Source organism: Mixophyes fleayi, chromosome 4 (assembly GCF_038048845.1).
Source record: "Mixophyes fleayi isolate aMixFle1 chromosome 4, aMixFle1.hap1, whole genome shotgun sequence".
NCBI classification, from domain to species: domain Eukaryota; kingdom Metazoa; phylum Chordata; class Amphibia; order Anura; family Limnodynastidae; genus Mixophyes; species Mixophyes fleayi.
The window spans coordinates 43,478,630-43,500,960 of record NC_134405.1 but is presented as its reverse complement, the minus strand read 5'-3'; the positions used below and the strand labels follow the sequence as shown (position 1 = coordinate 43,500,960).

Sequence of the window (22,331 nt, the reverse complement as noted above, 5' to 3'; positions counted from 1 at the left end):
CTGTCCCAACATCACTTTTATGCTAAATTGCCCCAAAAAGTTATCTATCATCGCCGCGGTTACAGATGATACGTAACGGCGCTAAAACCCAACAGTTATTAAATTGGTCCCTAAGTGGGCGCTGTGTAACAGTATTGTATGTTTTCATCTCACAGCGTTTTTTTTGTACAGGTTTTTTGCTCAAGTAAATTATATTTTGTGGTCCAATAGTCCTAGTTATATAATGTTGATTAAAGAGATCCTGTTTTTACGTAATTATTTCATTTTCTGTTAGATTTATCACACACAGTAGAGTAGATGTTTGTAGGAAATCATTTTGTAATATAATTCTAAAACATTTGTAAGCAGAGGACAGGTTATTATGATACTGTTCTGTTAGTCCTACATTTTATAGATTCTTTAGATTTAAGATATAGCCTATGTTTCTGCTAGAACCCTTTTTAAAAATGTATTATATTCATAGGAATTTAGCACTGTTGTCTTGTTCAAAAATGTTAATAAAATATATTTTATGTTCAATTAATACAAGTAGCCTGTTTTACGGTGTGTGAGGAAAATGCCTTGTGCTAGATTCTACTACAGTAAATTTGTTATTACGAATTAATATACATTCTTAGTCGGTCTTTGGTAAATTAGAGTCCACAGCTCTGCCTGTAATATTACTTGCTGTAATGGTCTCTGGGAGCCTTCACGGTGTCTGGCCCTCTGCAAAGCTAACTTTGTATTATATAGAACTAGCCGGGTTACACAGACAGATTATACTGACAAGTGGTGATGTTTTTATATCAAAATCAGTTATCTGATTTGTTGGTTTGTTTTTTTTATTCTGTTTTGTGGAAAGTTTTTCTTTTATGTCTGATTTATGATAGATGTCATCCCTCTCTTTGTCAGACGTTCCCCAGTAATGCCTCAGCAGACAGTCTGTAAAGCCACGCTCTCAGGTAAGTGTGTATTACACACGGACGATGTATGTATATTGGTGTTATGTGAGGGGAGGGGGTCATCACGAAACACATCGCTACGTAGTCAGGTAAAGGTAAAAATACACCTATTGTGCTTATATCGCTTCTTCTGTCTGTAGGCGCTAAATACCCAAACCCCCATTTTGAAAGTGGTTCACTGAGCAGAACTAGTATCGAAGACACTAAAGAGTTGAGTCTAACACCTTATATTGCCAAAAGACAGTTTCTGGAATTAAACCTGATGATTCCTTACCCTCCCCTCTCCCAAACTTGCCGTCCGGGGTGGGGAGGGGCGTGTAAGTGTTCACCAATCACAATAAGGACCTGTTCACGTAAATGTAATTGAGGTAGGTCTGGCGCAGACGCACATTCACCTGTTAGGAAACTTACCTGCGTTTCAGACGGACATTGCCTCCATCTATACGTACATTGATACATGTAATAAATACAGTCTGGGCGTCCCCTCACCTAAATGGAGTTAAATCAAGCAGTATTTTGGGGGAGAAACAAGAAGTCCAATTGATGAAGGGTTGGTCCTTCAGTGTAAATTGGTTGGACTTTAAAGTGACATTATACTCCTACCACCCAGTACATTTTCAGCCAAAGCTAGGAGCAGATTGATAGTTTGATGTCCCCAGGACAAGAAGGCCCCATACAGAAGTGACCGGTTATCTTTTCACGATTGGTAAATGAACATTATTGGTTTTGATGACGAGCCCCCAGAGCTGGCTCCTATGTGCACACACGGTGCTCTTTAAAGTATAGACAGAACCTTGCACGTTTCCTCGCTTTAGCAGAGTGTTAGACGTGCGTCATCTAAAGGCTTCCCGGCTTCCTACAGTGTATTATGTACTTATATGAGCATTTCCATAGACCTCTATTGTATTTTACCAAGAGTAGACTCTTCTGAATGATGTAGGCAACGTGGAGATCCACATCAAGCGAACGCTTGGCAGAATGTGTGTATACATGTCTATCATCTTACATAATCTATAGACTATGACTAGACTATAAAACACATATTTATCAGTTTCACTTGTATTAATAGCGAACTCCAATGCAGAGTTTTAAAATAAGGGGTTTTATTTGGTTTTATTAAACTTCGTTCCACCCTAATCTACGAGAGCTGCACTGGATTCCCAGAATCCTCTGTAAGTGGGGTGTCCAGCCACGGCAGGCAGCTGCTAGTCCGACTTCACAACTCCGTCATTATTAGGTTGTGACTTATCTTGTATTATAAAAGAAAACAGCGTTCATTTAAAGATGACAACGAAATGTTTACCCATAGGCCTGTTGTTCCCTCATATGATCATCACCTGCCCGATGCTACAAGGATGTAGTAAAGAGCGTGGGATAGGCTGAGAGATGTCTGACAGCGTCTTCTTACTAGAACAAAGAGAAGTTCACGGTATTCTGTATTGTTGTAGCTTTCTTCTCTAACGCTTCTCACGTCTTGTGCCTGCAGAGGAGACGTATCAGCAGCTAGCCAAAGAGACCTTAGAGGAGCTGGACTGGTGTCTGGACCAACTAGAGACCGTACAGACGTATCGCTCCGTCAGTGATATGGCTTCCACCAAGGTAAGGCTTATTGGGGAGTAACTGGTCATAATCAAGGGGGTAATTAATAGCCGAGTGGACGGCCACAGAAACTGGTTATTATATCTATCCTGCGATCCCTCCCTCCTCCAGCACTCAGAGGGGGTTACAGAAGTGGGGCCAGCAGACGTTTCCAGGCCCCGGGACCATGTTGTACTGAGCCAACAGCGAAGGTCCCACAGGAAGGGTTTAAAATATGTCTGCGGAAGGTGGAAGACCCCGCAGGATAAATACATCATCGAAAACGGAGCCATGGACACTGAACCCGAATATTAGTCTTAAAAATTGAAGAATCTCGGTTCTGTTACACTTGTTATAGTACAACATGGTGCAACCTTAATATATGTCCCTCTCCATGACACTTGTCATACTACAACATGGCACAACCTTAATATATGTCCCTCTCCATGATACTTGTTATACTACAACATGGTGCAACCTTAATATATGTCCCTCTCCATGACACTTGTCATACTACAACATGGTGCAACCTTAATATATGTCCCTCTCCGTGACACTTGTTATACTACAACATGGTGCAACCTTAATATATGTCCCTCTCCATGACACTTGTTATACTACAACATGGTGCAACCTTAATATATGTCCCTCTCCATGATACTTGTTATACTACAACATGGTGCAACCTTAATATATGTCCCTCTCCATGACACTTGTCATACTACAACATGGTGCAACCTTAATATATGTCCCTCTCCATGATACTTGTTATACTACAACATGGTGCAACCTTAATATATGTCCCTCTCCATGACACTTGTCATACTACAACATGGTGCAGCCTTAATATATGTCCCTCTCCGTGACACTTGTTATACTACAACATGGTGCAACCTTAATATATGTCCCTCTCCATGACACTTGTCATACTACAACATGGTGCAACCTTAATATATGTCCCTCTCCATGATACTTGTTATACTACAACATGGTGCAACCTTAATATATGTCCCTCTCCATGACACTTGTCATACTACAACATGGTGCAACCTTAATATATGTCCCTCTCCGTGACACTTGTTATACTACAACATGGTGCAACCTTAATATATGTCCCTCTCCGTGACACTTGTTATACTACAACATGGTGCAACCTTAATATATGTCCCTCTCCGTGACACTTGTCATACTACAACATGGTGCAACCTTAATATATGTCCCTCTCTGTGACACTTGTTATACTACAACATGGTGCAACCTTAATATATGTCCCTCTCTGTGACACTTGTTATACTACAACATGGTGCAACCTTAATATATGTCCCTCTCTATGAGCTCTGGTGGGTTCACACTCATGCAGTACCCTTAATAATAACGTCATTCAAAATATACCTTTACTTTATAACCCCAGCCCACCTTCCCAACTACTAAACACTGCAGGGGGATTGTACCTCAGTTATACCTTCACCCCCTCCCTCACAGGCCACTCTCTGGGCATCTGGAGAGTTATAACCGTGAGGGGGGTCTTATGCTGGTAGTCAGGAAGCCACTGACCGGCCGAGCTGTGTCATACAGCGCCCCTTCCTCTACTCACTTAGCGGGACGGAGGGATCTTTAAGAAAAGTTATCTATAGAATGGTCTTTACTCTGCGTTATACACGTCATGTGGTAACAGTTGTTTAAGGACAAAACAGAGAGAGTTTGGAGACAGATCTCGCGCACATTAAACCACTAAGTGGAACCTGCTATAGTATTATAATAATCTGCATTGTTTTGGCTTAAATTATGTGACAGAAGACTGTGATTATGGAAGTAACAGATAAATACACCGTTTGGGATAAATGGTGTCCGTGTACCGTGAATATCACCATTAACGTGGGCTGTTCATATGTGACCTTTGACTTGCGGTGTGATAACTTTGCCAGCCCAGCTCAGCTCTCAAAGGTACCGTTCATTTATAGTAAACATGTTAACCTGTACTGCCAGTGTATATACATTGGTGCCTTCATAAACCCTGTGTACTCGTCACAGCGTACATGTGGGTCTATGGTCCATCCAGCCTGAGCTGCGTTGTGTCCTCAATGCCGTAGGGATCATTGATCCTTATTGAGAAGTACACACAACGTTCACTTTGAACGCAGAATAGGCCGTGACCTCTAGTTGTATTTCTATGGTCCTTGCAGTGTTTACTCTAAGCCTAGACATACAGTATATATTTATATAATATATAATGCAGCGCTGTACACAGTATGGATCAGGCACAGCACAGCTCTCTACGTTTGGGTCACAGTCTGATTTTCCCAAGGTCACAGAGAGCTGACACCAGGATTCCATCTGGAGCCCCGGTGCCCAGTTGGGGCAGTGCAGATTCTCTCCACACAACAACAGCCCCTGGCTCTGCGGATGTAGCAACAAAACACCTCGCACTAACCTATTAGGAGAGTCTGCCCCGTTCAAATGAAACTTTATGTACTTAGCCCCCAACGAGGGTCATTAGCCAGGATTTGTAAAACAACGACAAATGATTACTTACAAACATGGGAACTATAAGCCTGTATTCATACTGTGATGACAGGGGAACAAACACGTATGTCCTTGCTTCATGATGGAGCTAAAATAGAGGAGGTGATATTGTTCATTATCACTCAATTGACTGAAAACAAGGGCGGGTTTTGTCTCGGAGGCAGTAAACATTTTACTGTGTGAAATGGTGAAATAGAACATTATAATAGAAAACAAAAAAACAATGTAAACATATAATGTATAAGAAGTGGATGATTGTGAGAAGCTCATGCCTAGAAGCACGGCTGGTCTCTCTTCCCTCCCCCCCCTCCTCCTCCATCTGACTATCCTCCCTCCCTCCCTCTCCCTTCTACATCACATTCTTCCCTACTGCAGTATGCTAGATGTACGAATAACGGAGGAAATTAGCAGGCACACAGCCCTACGGAAGCCAGCTCCGGCTCACGGGAAGAGAGGGACATATTCTCTTCTCGTCCTAGTCATCCCCTCCATGTGCTAGCCATTGATTGCCTGTCTCCAGCCGGGCTGCATGTACGATCTGGTACCCAGGAAGGATGCAGCCATAATATGCTACCTCCTCTTTTCCCCTTAAGGATGCAGGAAGAGGCCTTAACTTGCAGTTTCTTAGGCCCTCCGCGACCCTGACTTGTTTTCTTCCCCCCACATCGAGACACGGAGGGGGAAGAAGAGGACGACAAGGGGTGGGGGGGCGGGTGGGGGCACAGGGGGGAGTAGGTAAAGGCTTTAAAGATGTAACCCACATAAAAAAAAAAGAAGATTATCTGCAATATTGTCACATACTGTTAATGATGGGTTAAAAGCACTGGCCATCTGCATTTTTTTTGCTGTTTACACTATTATTATTATTTTTTTATCACTGTTAAGGGTATTAACTGTTGTAGTTTGTACCATGTGGGGCCCCCCTCTTTATGTCTGTAGGGCCCGGGAGAAGCAGTAGGATTGGGGGCCTGTGTGTAGAACTCTATGGAGGGGGAGCGGGCAATGCCAACAGTCTGCTTTCGACCTACCACACGGCTGTATTCTGTCCTGTAGCCAACGATGGGCACTCGGTCAGATGCCGACGCTAACAATCTGAGGCATTGACCCCTTCCTTTGTGCATCACCTTGTATCCCCGTCCTTGTTGTCAAGCCAAGCTACAGCAACTAACTACTCTACGGGCAAAGACGACCGGTGTAACCGAACCACGCTCAGAGTCCGTTATTGTGGTGTGTGTGTGTGCGGTCAGCAAATACTTAATTCTTCTCACATTAAGCAAATCTCATTAACTATACTCTCAACTCTGTGGACTGAGAACATCACAAGTCAACAGATTTACTGTACTGGCGTCACCTAACGGATAACCTTTCCTTTTTTTATTTTCAAAGTTTCTCCACGGTTTCTCCGGCCTTTTTTGTGGATAGCAAAAGTTTGAGGCATGATATATTTTTGCAAATATTTATTTATCTTTCGTTCCTGGTCTGAAGGTTTATTTTTCCAAATGTTACCCTGGAAACGAAGGATTTGGTCTACAAGTTTTTAGGGATATTACAAGAATTTCTGGAGGATCTCGCCCCTGTTTGTGGATTGTGGCAGCCGTGGCCCCGGTCTTCTCCGTCCTCGTCCTGCAGACTGGATTCCTTCGGATATATCCATCTAGGATTGAAAAATGCCCTTAGTAGATTTTTTCTGTGAGACATGCTCCAGACCTTGGCTGGTTGGATGGTGGGACCAGGTGAATTTTATGCATAATGTTACTACCACACATTGTCTTTTGTTAAAGCGGTCCTGTCATCCACACACAGTGGGGGGGGGGGCATTTTGTGGGCTTAACTACTGTTCATGAGAAGGCAGCCAATCAGGTTGCTCGGAGACCAGTGACATCACTGAGGCCCGAGACTGAACATTGGCTCGTCCCACAAGAATGCCACAACCACTTTATGTAGATGACATGTAGGATTAACTTGTCTTTCTTTATAACTTGTACCCATACTTCCAGATTTTGTTTGGCGAGAGCTCTACAAATCCTAGTTGCAGCCGGCCATGATGCCTGCAATTGTACATTTGTGTTCTAGGGTTTTTTTTTTCATTTTTTGTTCTTTAAAAAGGTGATCTTGGCTGCAGAAATCATCCCAGGGCCTCCAAATTGTCTTTCCGGAATATATTTCATGCTTTTGTTTGTAGAGAATAGATTGTCCTGTCATGACTCTTCCTGGGTGACAGAAAAGGTGTGTTTAGCAGGATACCACTTAGAAGTTGCTCTCTGCATACTGCCATATTTCTGTAAAATCTTTCCTCTGATGAGTCACTGGTGAGAAAATAAAGTGCCTTGTTAGGAGGAGTTACTGTTAGTTGACCTGTGTTTGTATGTATATATACCAAAGAAGAACGTTTCTGATTTGTCCGCATATACTTTCTGGCAGTTCAAAGAAGCAAAGGAGGTTATAGAATTGCTGCAAGTCATCATCTATCGCTCAGTTATTCCTTTAAATGTCACTATAATGATTACATTAGAGGTGTATGCACCTTCATCATGTACGGGCCCCCATGTCTGTGTCCTCGTCTCTGACCTTTGTAATGTGCTTCTCTCCTGCATTCTGTTCACATCTTGTAGTCTGTGACAGGCTATGTGACCAACTTTCTGGCGGGGCTTGTTGTATATATTTATCGATATAAAACAGGACAGTCTAGGTGATCATACAGTAGATGTCTTACCATTCTCAGTATGGTAAACTTTATAAATACCGGCATGCTTTGTGTACTACACTGTATATATCATCACCATTAATTCCACAGCACTGTACAGAGAACTCACTTTCATCAGTCCCTGCCCCATTGGGGCTTACAGTCTAAATCACAGACAGAGAGACTGGGGTCAATTTTGATAGCAGCCAATTAAACCTACCAGTATGTTTTTGGAGTGTGGGAGGAAACCCACGCAAACACAGGGAGAACATACAAACTCCACACAGATAAGGCCATGGTCGGGAATTGAACTCATGACCCCAGTGCTGTGAGGCAGAAGTGCTAACCACTATGCCACCGTGCTGCCTATATATGGCGGGAGGGTAATGACTTTGTAACTTGGGAGACCACTGTCGTGTTCTGGTGACCTATGACAAGTCACTGAACCAGTGACAAATAAACGTCATAGCTCTATGTAACTTCGTTATAAAAGGCTAATAATCATGTATATAGCTGTCATGCTTGGTTAAGGACAGTGATGACGGATAGGACTATCCCGTTTTAGGAGCTGCCAGGAGAACAGTGATTCAGTTTTAGAATAAGAGACCACGTCAGGCTGGTATCATGTTCTTCTTTTAGGTGTTCTACTGTCAGGACCTTGGGCCTGATTCATTAAGGATCTTAACTTCAGAAACTTCTTATTACAGTCTCCTGGACAAAACCATGTTACAATGCAAGGGGTGCAAATTAGTTTTCTGTTTTGCTCATAAATGAAATACTGACTGTTTTTTCATGTAACACACAAATATCCACTTTTAATTTCAGTGTACAAATAAGATATCAAGTATTTGTGTGCTACATGAAAAAACAGTCAGTATTTCATTTATGAGCAAAACAGAAAACTAATTTGCAAGCCAAAAGTAAACCTTATACACTGTGGGGTATATTTACTAAACTGCGGGTTTGAAAAAGTGGAGATGTTGCCTATAGCAACCAATCAGATTCTAGCTGTCATTTTGTAGAATGTTCTAAATAAATGATTACTAGAATCTGATTGGTTGCTATAGGCAACATCTCCACTTTTTCAAACCCGCAGTTTAGTAGATATACCCCTTAGTGTCAGTTTACAGAAGCTACATGTTAAGTATTGCTAAGTATCGAAAGAGAAAAAAAATATATTATAGATTAAATAAATTATTTTCTTCAGTGTCGTTCTCTTGACCAGTTGATGTGCGCTGGACACATTCACACAAACAATCGGCACAGAGGATTTCCCATTGATCTCAATAGCCCATTCATTTCCAGCCTGCAAAATAAATGGTAGAAATTCTGCCCCTAAACATACAACTATTGCACTAGTCAGTCTTTCCTCTTCCCGCTAGAACAGGGGAAAGCAAGCGTATTGTCCCACTGTTGTGAGGTATCCCGCAGCAAAGGACCCCCTCCCAGTATATCCTACTTATTTATTATATTTAAAGTGACACTATATTACATAGCGTACACTGAGGGGATCATGATACCAATAAATAATATAAATTACTTGAAGTAATGATGGCTCTGACCAAGTGAGCTTACAATCTAAGAGGCGTGGAAAAACAGTTGTAGCTGTGGGTGGGAAAAATGTGTGTGACTGATGCCAAACAAAATGAGAAGATGTTTTATTCTACAATGAAGCGGATTTGATGAGTGTATTAGTCAATTACATTTTTATTTTCATATGTTCTTATATTGTGAAACTACGTGTCCCAGAATGCACCAGCAGCCGTTGGCGTTGGTGATGCTAGTGCTTGTGGCTCAACAATCGCCAACATGACTTTCCAGTCAATGGCTCCCAGTGCATGCTGGGACATATAGTTCAACAACAGCTGACGACAGTCCATCAATGGTTCAGGCAGCTGGAGAATCTCTGCTCAGTTTCACGTTACATTTTTCTTCTTTGATAACTGCTGCATTTTCATCCAAACTAAAAGTTCCCCTTATTGTGATGGTTTAAATCAGCACCTTAGAACCAAAAGTGCAGAGTTCCCATCTTCAGTCTTCATAAATCCTAGATGTATAATACACAGATATTACTGGGATCTCCCCCAGAGGTGTCTGTACTGTGTATAATGTAATAGAGAGGAGCTGTATAATCCACAGATATTACTGGGATCTCCCCCCAGAGGTGTCTGTACTGTGTATAATGTAATAGAGAGGAGATGTATAATACACAGATATTACTGGGATCTCCCCCAGAGGTGTCTGTACTGTGTATAATGTAATAGAGAGGAGCTGTATAATACACAGATATTACTGGGATCTCCCCCAGAGGTGTCTGTACTGTGTATAATGTAATAGAGAGGAGCTGTATAATACACAGATATTACTGGGATCTCCCCCCAGAGGTGTCTGTACTGTGTATAATGTAATAGAGAGGAGATGTATAATACACAGATATTACTGGGATCTCCCCTAGAGGTGTCTGTACTGTGTATAATGTAATATAGAAGAGCTGTATGATACACAGATATTACTGGGATCTCCCCCCAGAGGTGTCTGTACTGTGTATAATGTAATAGAGAGGAGATGTATAATACACAGATATTACTGGGATCTCCCCTAGAGGTGTCTGTACTGTGTATAATGTAATATAGAAGAGCTGTATAATACACAGATATTACTGGGATCTCCCCCAGAGGTGTCTGTACTGTGTATAATGTAATATAGAAGAGCTGTATAATACACAGATATTACTAGGATCTCCCCCCAGAGGTGTCTGTACTGTGTATAATGTAATAGAGAGGAGATGTATAATACACAGATATTACTGGGATCTCCCCCAGAGGTGTCTGTACTGTGTATAATGTAATAGAGAGGAGCTGTATAATACACAGATATTACTGGGATCTCCCCCAGAGGTGTCTGTACTGTGTATAATGTAATAGAGAGGAGCTGTATAATGCACAGATATTACTGGGATCTCCCCCCAGAGGTGTCTGTACTGTGTATAATGTAATAGAGAGGAGATGTATAATACACAGATATTACTGGGATCTCCCCCAGAGGTGTCTGTACTGTGTATAATGTAATAGAGAGGAGATGTATAATACACAGATATTACTGGGATCTCCCCCAGAGGTGTCTGTACTGTGTATAATGTAATAGAGAGGAGCTGTATAATACACAGATATTACTGGGATCTCCCCCAGAGGTGTCTGTACTGTGTATAATGTAATAGAGAGGAGCTGTATAATACACAGATATTACTGGGATCTCCCCCAGAGGTGTCTGTACTGTGTATAATGTAATAGAGAGGAGCTGAGTAATACACAGATATTACTGGGATCTCCCCCCAGAGGTGTCTGTACTGTGTATAATGTAATAGAGAGGAGCTGTATAATACACAGATATTACTGGGATCTCCCCCAGAGGTGTCTGTACTGTGTATAATGTAATAGAGAGGAGCTGTATAATACACAGATATTACTGGGATCTCCCCCCAGAGGTTTCTGTACTGTGTATAATGTAATAGAGAGGAGCTGTATAATACACAGATATTACTGGGATCTACCTCCAGAGGTGTCTGTACTGTGTATAATGTAATAGAGAGTAGCTGTATAATACAAAGATATTACTGGGATCTCCTCCCAGAGGTGTCTGTACTGTGTATAATGTAATAGAGAGGAGCTGTATAATACACAGATATTACTGGGATCTCCCCCAGAGGTGTCTGTACTGTGTATAATGTAATAGAGGGGAGATGTATAATACACAGATATTACTGGGATCTCCTCCAGAGGTGTCTGTACTGTGTATAATGTAATATAGAAGAGCTGTATAATACACAGATATTACTGGGATCTCCCCCAGAGGTGTCTGTACTGTGTATAATGTAATAGAGAGGAGCTGTATAATACACAGATGTTACTGGGATCTCTCCCCCTGAGGTGTCTGTACTGTGTATAATGTAATAGAGAGGAGCTGTATAATACACAGATATTACTGGGATCTCCCCCAGAGGTGTCTGTACTGTGTATAATGTAATAGAGAGGAGCTGTATAATACACAAATATTACTGGGATCTCCCCCCAGAGGTGTCTGTACTGTGTATAATGTAATAGAGAGGAGATGTATAATACACAGATATTACTGGGATCTCCCCCCAGAGGTGTCTGTACTGTGTATAATGTAATAGAGAGGAGATGTATAATACACAGATATTACTGGGATCTCCCCCAGAGGTGTCTGTACTGTGTATAATGTAATAGAGAGGAGCTGTATAATACACAGATATTACTGGGATCTCCCCCAGAGGTGTCTGTACTGTGTATAATGTAATAGAGAGGAGCTGAGTAATACACAGATATTACTGGGATCTCCCCCCAGAGGTGTCTGTACTGTGTATAATGTAATAGAGAGGAGCTGTATAATACACAGATATTACTGGGATCTCCCCCAGAGGTGTCTGTACTGTGTATAATGTAATAGAGAGGAGATGTATAATGCACAGATATTACTGGGATCTACCTCCAGAGGTGTCTGTACTGTGTATAATGTAATAGAGAGGAGCTGTATAATACACAGATATTACTGGGATCTCCCCCCAGAGGTTTCTGTACTGTGTATAATGTAATAGAGAGGAGCTGTATAATGCACAGATATTACTGGGATCTCCCCCCAGAGGTGTCTGTACTGTGTATAATGTAATAGAGAGGAGCTGTATAATACACAGATATTACTGGGATCTCCCTCCAGAGGTGTCTGTACTGTGTATAATGTAATAGAGAGTAGCTGTATAATACACAGATATTACTGGGATCTCCCCCAGAGGTGTCTGTACTGTGTATAATGTAATAGAGAGGAGCTGTATAATACAAAGATATTACTGGGATCTCCTCCCAGAGGTGTCTGTACTGTGTATAATGTAATAGAGAGGAGCTGTATAATACACAGATATTACTGGGATCTCCCCCAGAGGTGTCTGTACTGTGTATAATGTAATAGAGAGGAGCTGTATAATACACAGATATTACTGGGATCTCCCCCAGAGGTGTCTGTACTGTGTATAATGTAATAGAGAGGAGCTGTATAATACACAAATATTACTGGGATCTCCCCCCAGAGGTGTCTGTACTGTGTATAATGTAATAGAGAGGAGATGTATAATACACAGATATTACTGGGATCTCCCCCCAGAGGTGTCTGTACTGTGTATAATGTAATAGAGAGGAGATGTATAATACACAGATATTACTAGGATCTCCCCCCAGAGGTGTCTGTACTGTGTATAATGTAATAGAGAGGAGATGTATAATACACAGATATTACTGGGATCTCCCCCAGAGGTGTCTGTACTGTGTATAATGTAATAGAGAGGAGCTGTATAATACACAGATATTACTGGGATCTCCCCCAGAGGTGTCTGTACTGTGTATAATGTAATAGAGAGGAGCTGTATAATACACAGATATTACTGGGATCTCCCCCCAGAGGTGTCTGTACTGTGTATAATGTAATAGAGAGGAGATGTATAATACACAGATATTACTGGGATCTCCCCCAGAGGTGTCTGTACTGTGTATAATGTAATAGAGAGGAGCTGTATAATACACAGATATTACTGGGATCTCCCCCAGAGGTGTCTGTACTGTGTATAATGTAATAGAGAGGAGCTGTATAATGCACAGATATTACTGGGATCTCCCCCCAGAGGTGTCTGTACTGTGTATAATGTAATAGAGAGGAGATGTATAATACACAGATATTACTGGGATCTCCCCCAGAGGTGTCTGTACTGTGTATAATGTAATAGAGAGGAGATGTATAATACACAGATATTACTGGGATCTCCCCCAGAGGTGTCTGTACTGTGTATAATGTAATAGAGAGGAGCTGTATAATACACAGATATTACTGGGATCTCCCCCAGAGGTGTCTGTACTGTGTATAATGTAATAGAGAGGAGCTGTATAATACACAGATATTACTGGGATCTCCCCCCAGAGGTGTCTGTACTGTGTATAATGTAATAGAGAGGAGCTGAGTAATACACAGATATTACTGGGATCTCCCCCCAGAGGTGTCTGTACTGTGTATAATGTAATAGAGAGGAGCTGTATAATACACAGATATTACTGGGATCTCCCCCAGAGGTGTCTGTACTGTGTATAATGTAATAGAGAGGAGCTGTATAATACACAGATATTACTGGGATCTCCCCCCAGAGGTTTCTGTACTGTGTATAATGTAATAGAGAGGAGGTGTATAATACACAGATATTACTGGGATCTCCCTCCAGAGGTGTCTGTACTGTGTATAATGTAATAGAGAGTAGCTGTATAATACAAAGATATTACTGGGATCTCCCCCAGAGGTGTCTGTACTGTGTATAATGTAATAGAGAGGAGGTGTATAATACACAGATATTACTGGGATCTCCTCCCAGAGGTGTCTGTACTGTGTATAATGTAATAGAGAGGAGCTGTATAATACACAGATATTACTGGGATCTCCCCCAGAGGTGTCTGTACTGTGTATAATGTAATAGAGGGGAGATGTATAATACACAGATATTACTGGGATCTCCTCCAGAGGTGTCTGTACTGTGTATAATGTAATATAGAAGAGCTGTATAATACACAGATATTACTGGGATCTCCTCCAGAGGTGTCTGTACTGTGTATAATGTAATATAGAAGAGCTGTATAATACACAGATATTACTGGGATCTCCCCCAGAGGTGTCTGTACTGTGTATAATGTAATAGAGAGGAGCTGTATAATACACAGATGTTACTGGGATCTCTCCCCCTGAGGTGTCTGTACTGTGTATAATGTAATAGAGAGGAGCTGTATAATACACAGATATTACTGGGATCTCCCCCAGAGGTGTCTGTACTGTGTATAATGTAATAGAGAGGAGCTGTATAATACACAGATATTACTGGGATCTCCTCCAGAGGTGTCTGTACTGTGTATAATGTAATAGAGAGGAGCTGTATAATACACAGATATTACTGGGATCTCCCCCAGAGGTGTCTGTACTGTGTATAATGTAATAGAGAGGAGCTGTATAATACACAGATATTACTGGGATCTCCCTCCAGAGGTGTCTGTACTGTGTATAATGTAATAGAGAGTAGCTGTATAATACACAGATATTACTGGGATCTCCTCCAGAGGTGTCTGTACTGTGTATAATGTAATAGAGAGGAGCTGTATAATACACAGATATTACTGGGATCTCCTCCAGAGGTGTCTGTACTGTGTATAATGTAATAGAGAGGAGCTGTATAATACACAGATATTACTGGGATCTCCCCCAGAGGTGTCTGTACTGTGTATAATGTAATAGAGAGGAGCTGTATAATACACAGATATTACTGGGATCTCCTTCAGAGGTGTCTGTACTGTGTATAATGTAATATAGAAGAGCTGTATAATACACAGATATTACTGGGATCTCCCCCAGAGGTGTCTGTACTGTGTATAATGTAATATAGAAGAGCTGTATAATACACAGATATTACTGGGATCTCCTCCAGAGGTGTCTGTACTGTGTATAATGTAATAGAGAGGAGATGTATAATACACAGATATTACTGAGATCTCCTCCCAGAGGTGTCTGTACTGTGTATAATGTAATAGAGAGGAGCTGTATAATACACAGATATTACTGGGATCTCCTCCAGAGGTGTCTGTACTGTGTATAATGTAATAGAGAGGAGCTGTATAATACACAGATATTACTGGAATCTCCTCCCAGAGGTGTCTGTACTGTGTATAATGTAATATAGAAGAGCTGTATAATACACAGATATTACTGGGATCTCCCCTAGAGGTGTCTGTACTGTGTATAATGTAATAGAGAGTAGCTGTATAATACACAGATATTACTGGGATCTCCCCCAGAGGTGTCTGTACTGTGTATAATGTAATAGAGAGGAGCTGTATAATACACAGATATTACTGGGATCTCCCCCCAGATGTGTCTGTACTGTGTATAATGTAATAGAGAGGAGATGTATAATACACAGATATTACTGGGATCTCCCCCAGAGGTGTCTGTACTGTGTATAATGTAATATAGAAGAGCTGTATAATACACAGATATTACTAGGATCTCCCCCCAGAGGTGTCTGTACTGTGTATAATGTAATAGAGAGGAGATGTATAATACACAGATATTACTGGGATCTCCCCCAGAGGTGTCTGTACTGTGTATAATGTAATAGAGAGGAGCTGTATAATACACAGATATTACTGGGATCTCCCCAGAGGTGTCTGTACTGTGTATAATGTAATAGAGAGGAGCTGTATAATGCACAGATATTACTGGGATCTCCCCCCAGAGGTGTCTGTACTGTGTATAATGTAATAGAGAGGAGATGTATAATACACAGATATTACTGGGATCTCCCCCAGAGGTGTCTGTACTGTGTATAATGTAATAGAGAGGAGATGTATAATACACAGATATTACTGGGATCTCCCCAGAGGTGTCTGTACTGTGTATAATGTAATAGAGAGGAGCTGTATAATACACAGATATTACTGGGATCTCCCCCAGAGGTGTCTGTACTGTGTATAATGTAATAGAGAGGAGCTGAGTAATACACAGATATTACTGGGATCTCCCCCAGAGGTGTCTGTACTGTGTATAATGTAATAGAGAGGAGCTGTATAATACACAGATATTACTGGGATCTCCCCCAGAGGTGTCTGTACTGTGTATAATGTAATAGAGAGGAGCTGTATAATACACAGATATTACTGGGATCTCCCCCCAGAGGTTTCTGTACTGTGTATAATGTAATAGAGAGGAGCTGTATAATACACAGATATTACTGGGATCTACCTCCAGAGGTGTCTGTACTGTGTATAATGTAATAGAGAGGAGATGTATAATACAAAGATATTACTGGGATCTCCTCCCAGAGGTGTCTGTACTGTGTATAATGTAATAGAGAGGAGCTGTATAATACACAGATATTACTGGGATCTCCCCAGAGGTGTCTGTACTGTGTATAATGTAATAGAGGGGAGATGTATAATACACAGATATTACTGGGATCTCCTCCAGAGGTGTCTGTACTGTGTATAATGTAATATAGAAGAGCTGTATAATACACAGATATTACTGGGATCTCCCCCAGAGGTGTCTGTACTGTGTATAATGTAATAGAGAGGAGCTGTATAATACACAGATATTACTGGGATCTCCCCCAGAGGTGTCTGTACTGTGTATAATGTAATAGAGAGGAGCTGTATAATACACAAATATTACTGGGATCTCCCCCCAGAGGTGTCTGTACTGTGTATAATGTAATAGAGAGGAGATGTATAATACACAGATATTACTGGATCTCCCCCCAGAGGTGTCTGTACTGTGTATAATGTAATAGAGAGGAGATGTATAATACACAGATATTACTGGGATCTCCCCCAGAGGTGTCTGTACTGTGTATAATGTAATAGAGAGGAGCTGTATAATACACAGATATTACTGGGATCTCCCCCAGAGGTGTCTGTACTGTGTATAATGTAATAGAGAGGAGCTGTATAATGCACAGATATTACTGGGATCTCCCCCCAGAGGTGTCTGTACTGTGTATAATGTAATAGAGAGGAGATGTATAATACACAGATATTACTGGGATCTCCCCCAGAGGTGTCTGTACTGTGTATAATGTAATAGAGAGGAGCTGTATAATACACAGATATTACTGGGATCTCCCCCAGAGGTGTCTGTACTGTGTATAATGTAATAGAGAGGAGCTGAGTAATACACAGATATTACTGGGATCTCCCCCAGAGGTGTCTGTACTGTGTATAATGTAATAGAGAGGAGCTGTATAATACACAGATATTACTGGGATCTCCCCCAGAGGTGTCTGTACTGTGTATAATGTAATAGAGAGGAGCTGTATAATACACAGATATTACTGGGATCTCCCTCCAGAGGTGTCTGTACTGTGTATAATGTAATAGAGAGTAGCTGTATAATACAAAGATATTACTGGGATCTCCTCCCAGAGGTGTCTGTACTGTGTATAATGTAATAGAGAGGAGCTGTATAATACACAGATATTACTGGGATCTCCCCCAGAGGTGTCTGTACTGTGTATAATGTAATAGAGAGGAGCTGTATAATACACAAATATTACTGGGATCTCCCCCCAGAGGTGTCTGTACTGTGTATAATGTAATAGAGAGGAGATTTATAATACACAGATATTACTGGGATCTCCCCCCAGAGGTGTCTGTACTGTGTATAATGTAATAGAGAGGAGATGTATAATACACAGATATTACTGGGATCTCCCCCCAGAGGTGTCTGTACTGTGTATAATGTAATAGAGAGGAGATGTATAATACACAGATATTACTGGGATCTCCCCCAGAGGTGTCTGTACTGTGTATAATGTAATAGAGAGGAGCTGTATAATACACAGATATTACTGGGATCTCCCCCAGAGGTGTCTGTACTGTGTATAATGTAATAGAGAGGAGCTGTATAATGCACAGATATTACTGGGATCTCCCCCAGAGGTGTCTGTACTGTGTATAATGTAATAGAGAGGAGATGTATAATACACAGATATTACTGGGATCTCCCCCAGAGGTGTCTGTACTGTGTATAATGTAATAGAGAGGAGATGTATAATACACAGATATTACTGGGATCTCCCCCAGAGGTGTCTGTACTGTGTATAATGTAATAGAGAGGAGCTGTATAATACACAGATATTACTGGGATCTCCCCCAGAGGTGTCTGTACTGTGTATAATGTAATAGAGAGGAGCTGAGTAATACACAGATATTACTGGGATCTCCCCCAGAGGTGTCTGTACTGTGTATAATGTAATAGAGAGGAGCTGTATAATACACAGATATTACTGGGATCTCCCCCAGAGGTGTCTGTACTGTGTATAATGTAATAGAGAGGAGCTGTATAATACACAGATATTACTGGGATCTCCCCCAGAGGTTTCTGTACTGTGTATAATGTAATAGAGAGGAGCTGTATAATACACAGATATTACTGGGATCTCCCTCCAGAGGTGTCTGTACTGTGTATAATGTAATAGAGAGTAGCTGTATAATACAAAGATATTACTGGGATCTCCTCCCAGAGGTGTCTGTACTGTGTATAATGTAATAGAGAGGAGCTGTATAATACACAGATATTACTGGGATCTCCCCCAGAGGTGTCTGTACTGTGTATAATGTAATAGAGGGGAGATGTATAATACACAGATATTACTGGGATCTCCTCCAGAGGTGTCTGTACTGTGTATAATGTAATATAGAGAGCTGTATAATACACAGATATTACTGGGATCTCCTCCAGAGGTGTCTGTACTGTGTATAATGTAATAGAGAAGAGCTGTATAATACACAGATATTACTGGGATCTCCCCCAGAGGTGTCTGTACTGTGTATAATGTAATAGAGAGGAGCTGTATAATACACAGATGTTACTGGGATCTCTCCCCTGAGGTGTCTGTACTGTGTATAATGTAATAGAGAGGAGCTGTATAATACACAGATATTACTGGGATCTCCCCCAGAGGTGTCTGTACTGTGTATAATGTAATAGAGAGGAGCTGTATAATACACAGATATTACTGGGATCTCCTCCAGAGGTGTCTGTACTGTGTATAATGTAATAGAGAGGAGCTGTATAATACACAGATATTACTGGGATCTCCCCCAGAGGTGTCTGTACTGTGTATAATGTAATAGAGAGGAGCTGTATAATACACAGATATTACTGGGATCTCCCCCCAGAGGTGTCTGTACTGTGTATAATGTAATAGAGAGGAGCTGTATAATACACAGATATTACTGGGATCTCCTCCAGAGGTGTCTGTACTGTGTATAATGTAATAGAGAGGAGCTGTATAATACACAGATATTACTGGGATCTCCTCCAGAGGTGTCTGTACTGTGTATAATGTAATAGAGAGGAGCTGTATAATACACAGATATTACTGGGATCTCCCTCCAGAGGTGTCTGTACTGTGTATAATGTAATAGAGAGGAGCTGTATAATACACAGATATTACTGGGATCTCCCCCAGAGGTGTCTGTACTGTGTATAATGTAATAGAGAGGAGCTGTATAATACACAGATATTACTGGGATCTCCTTCAGAGGTGTCTGTACTGTGTATAATGTAATATAGAAGAGCTGTATAATACACAGATATTACTGGGATCTCCCCCAGAGGTGTCTGTACTGTGTATAATGTAATAGAGAGGAGCTGTATAATACACAGATATTACTGGGATCTCCTACAGAGGTGTCTGTACTGTGTATAATGTAATAGAGAGGAGCTGTATAATACACAGATATTACTGGGATCTCCTCCCAGAGGTGTCTGTACTGTGTATAATGTAATAGAGAGGAGCTGTATAATACACAGATATTACTGGGATCTCCCCAGAGGTGTCTGTACTGTGTATAATGTAATAGAGAGGAGCTGTATAATACACAGATATTACTGGGATCTCCCCCAGAGGTGTCTGTACTGTGTATAATGTAATAGAGAGGAGCTGTATAATACACAGATATTACTGGGATCTCCCCAGAGGTGTCTGTACTGTGTATAATGTAATAGAGAGGAGCTGTATAATACACAGATATTACTGGGATCTCCCCCAGAGGTGTCTGTACTGTGTATAATGTAATAGAGAGGAGCTGTATAATACACAGATATTACTGGGATCTCCCCCCAGAGGTGTCTGTACTGTGTATAATGTAATAGAGAGGAGATGTATAATACACAGATATTACTGGGATCTCCCCCAGAGGTGTCTGTACTGTGTATAATGTAATAGAGAGAGCTGTATAATACACAGATATTACTGGGATCTCCCCCAGAGGTGTCTGTACTGTGTATAATGTAATAGAGAGGAGATGTATAATACACAGATATTACTGGGATCTCCCCCAGAGGTGTCTGTACTGTGTATAATGTAATAGAGAGGAGCTGTATAATACACAGATATTACTGGGATCTCCCCAGAGGTGTCTGTACTGTGTATAATGTAATAGAGAGGAGCTGTATAATACACAGATATTACTGGGATCTCCCCCAGAGGTGTCTGTACTGTGTATAATGTAATAGAGAGGAGCTGTATAATACACAGATATTACTGGGATCTCCCCAGAGGTGTCTGTACTGTGTATAATGTAATAGAGAGGAGATGTATAATACACAGATATTACTGGGATCTCCCCCAGAGGTGTCTGTACTGTGTATAATGTAATAGAGAGGAGCTGTATAATACACAGATATTACTGGGATCTCCCCCAGAGGTGTCTGTACTGTGTATAATGTAATAGAGAGGAGCTGTATAATACACAGATATTACTGGGATCTCCCCCCAGAGGTGTCTGTACTGTGTATAATGTAATAGAGAGGAGCTGTATAATACACAGATATTACTGGGATCTCCCCCAGAGGTGTCTGTACTGTGTATAATGTAATAGAGAGGAGCTGTATAATACACAGATATTACTGGGATCTCCCCCAGAGGTGTCTGTACTGTGTATAATGTAATAGAGAGGAGCTGTATAATACACAGATATTACTGGGATCTCCCCAGAGGTGTCTGTACTGTGTATAATGTAATAGAGAGGAGCTGTATAATACACAGATATTACTGGGATCTCCCCCAGAGGTGTCTGTACTGTGTATAATGTAATAGAGAGGAGCTGTATAATACACAGATATTACTGGGATCTCCCCCAGAGGTGTCTGTACTGTGTATAATGTAATAGAGAGGAGATGTATAATACACAGATATTACTGGGATCTCCCCCAGAGGTGTCTGTACTGTGTATAATGTAATAGAGAGGAGCTGTATAATACACAGATATTACTGGGATCTCCCCCAGAGGTGTCTGTACTGTGTATAATGTAATAGAGAGGAGCTGTATAATACACAGATATTACTGGGATCTCCCCCAGAGGTGTCTGTACTGTGTATAATGTAATAGAGAGGAGATGTATAATACACAGATATTACTGGGATCTCCCCCAGAGGTGTCTGTACTGTGTATAATGTAATAGAGAGGAGCTGTATAATACACAGATATTACTGGGATCTCCCCAGAGGTGTCTGTACTGTGTATAATGTAATAGAGAGGAGCTGTATAATACACAGATATTACTGGGATCTCCCCCAGAGGTGTCTGTACTGTGTATAATGTAATAGAGAGGAGCTGTATAATACACAATATTACTGGATCTCCCCCCAGAGGTGTCTGTACTGTGTATAATGTAATAGAGAGGAGATGTATAATACACAGATATTACTGGGATCTCCCCCAGAGGTGTCTGTACTGTGTATAATGTAATAGAGAGGAGATGTATAATACACAGATATTACTGGGATCTCCCCAGAGGTGTCTGTACTGTGTATAATGTAATAGAGAGGAGCTGTATAATACACAGATATTACTGGGATCTCCCCCAGAGGTGTCTGTACTGTGTATAATGTAATAGAGAGGAGCTGTATAATGCACAGATATTACTGGGATCTCCCCCAGAGGTGTCTGTACTGTGTATAATGTAATAGAGAGGAGATGTATAATACACAGATATTACTGGGATCA

At 41.1% G+C, this 22,331-nt stretch overlaps 1 protein-coding gene across 5 annotated transcripts in view; it reads left to right on the top strand.

Moving 5' to 3' along the window:
- The window catches only part of PDE4A (phosphodiesterase 4A), a 237,722-nt gene that overhangs the window by 161,702 nt on the left and 53,689 nt on the right, over positions 1-22,331 (top strand). For all 5 annotated transcript variants that reach the window (XM_075206827.1, XM_075206828.1, XM_075206829.1 and 2 more), the window contains 2 exons: positions 892-941; positions 2,428-2,540. In XM_075206827.1, coding sequence (XP_075062928.1) covers positions 892-941; positions 2,428-2,540 — 163 coding nt within the window. The remainder of the gene's footprint in view (positions 1-891; positions 942-2,427; positions 2,541-22,331) is intronic.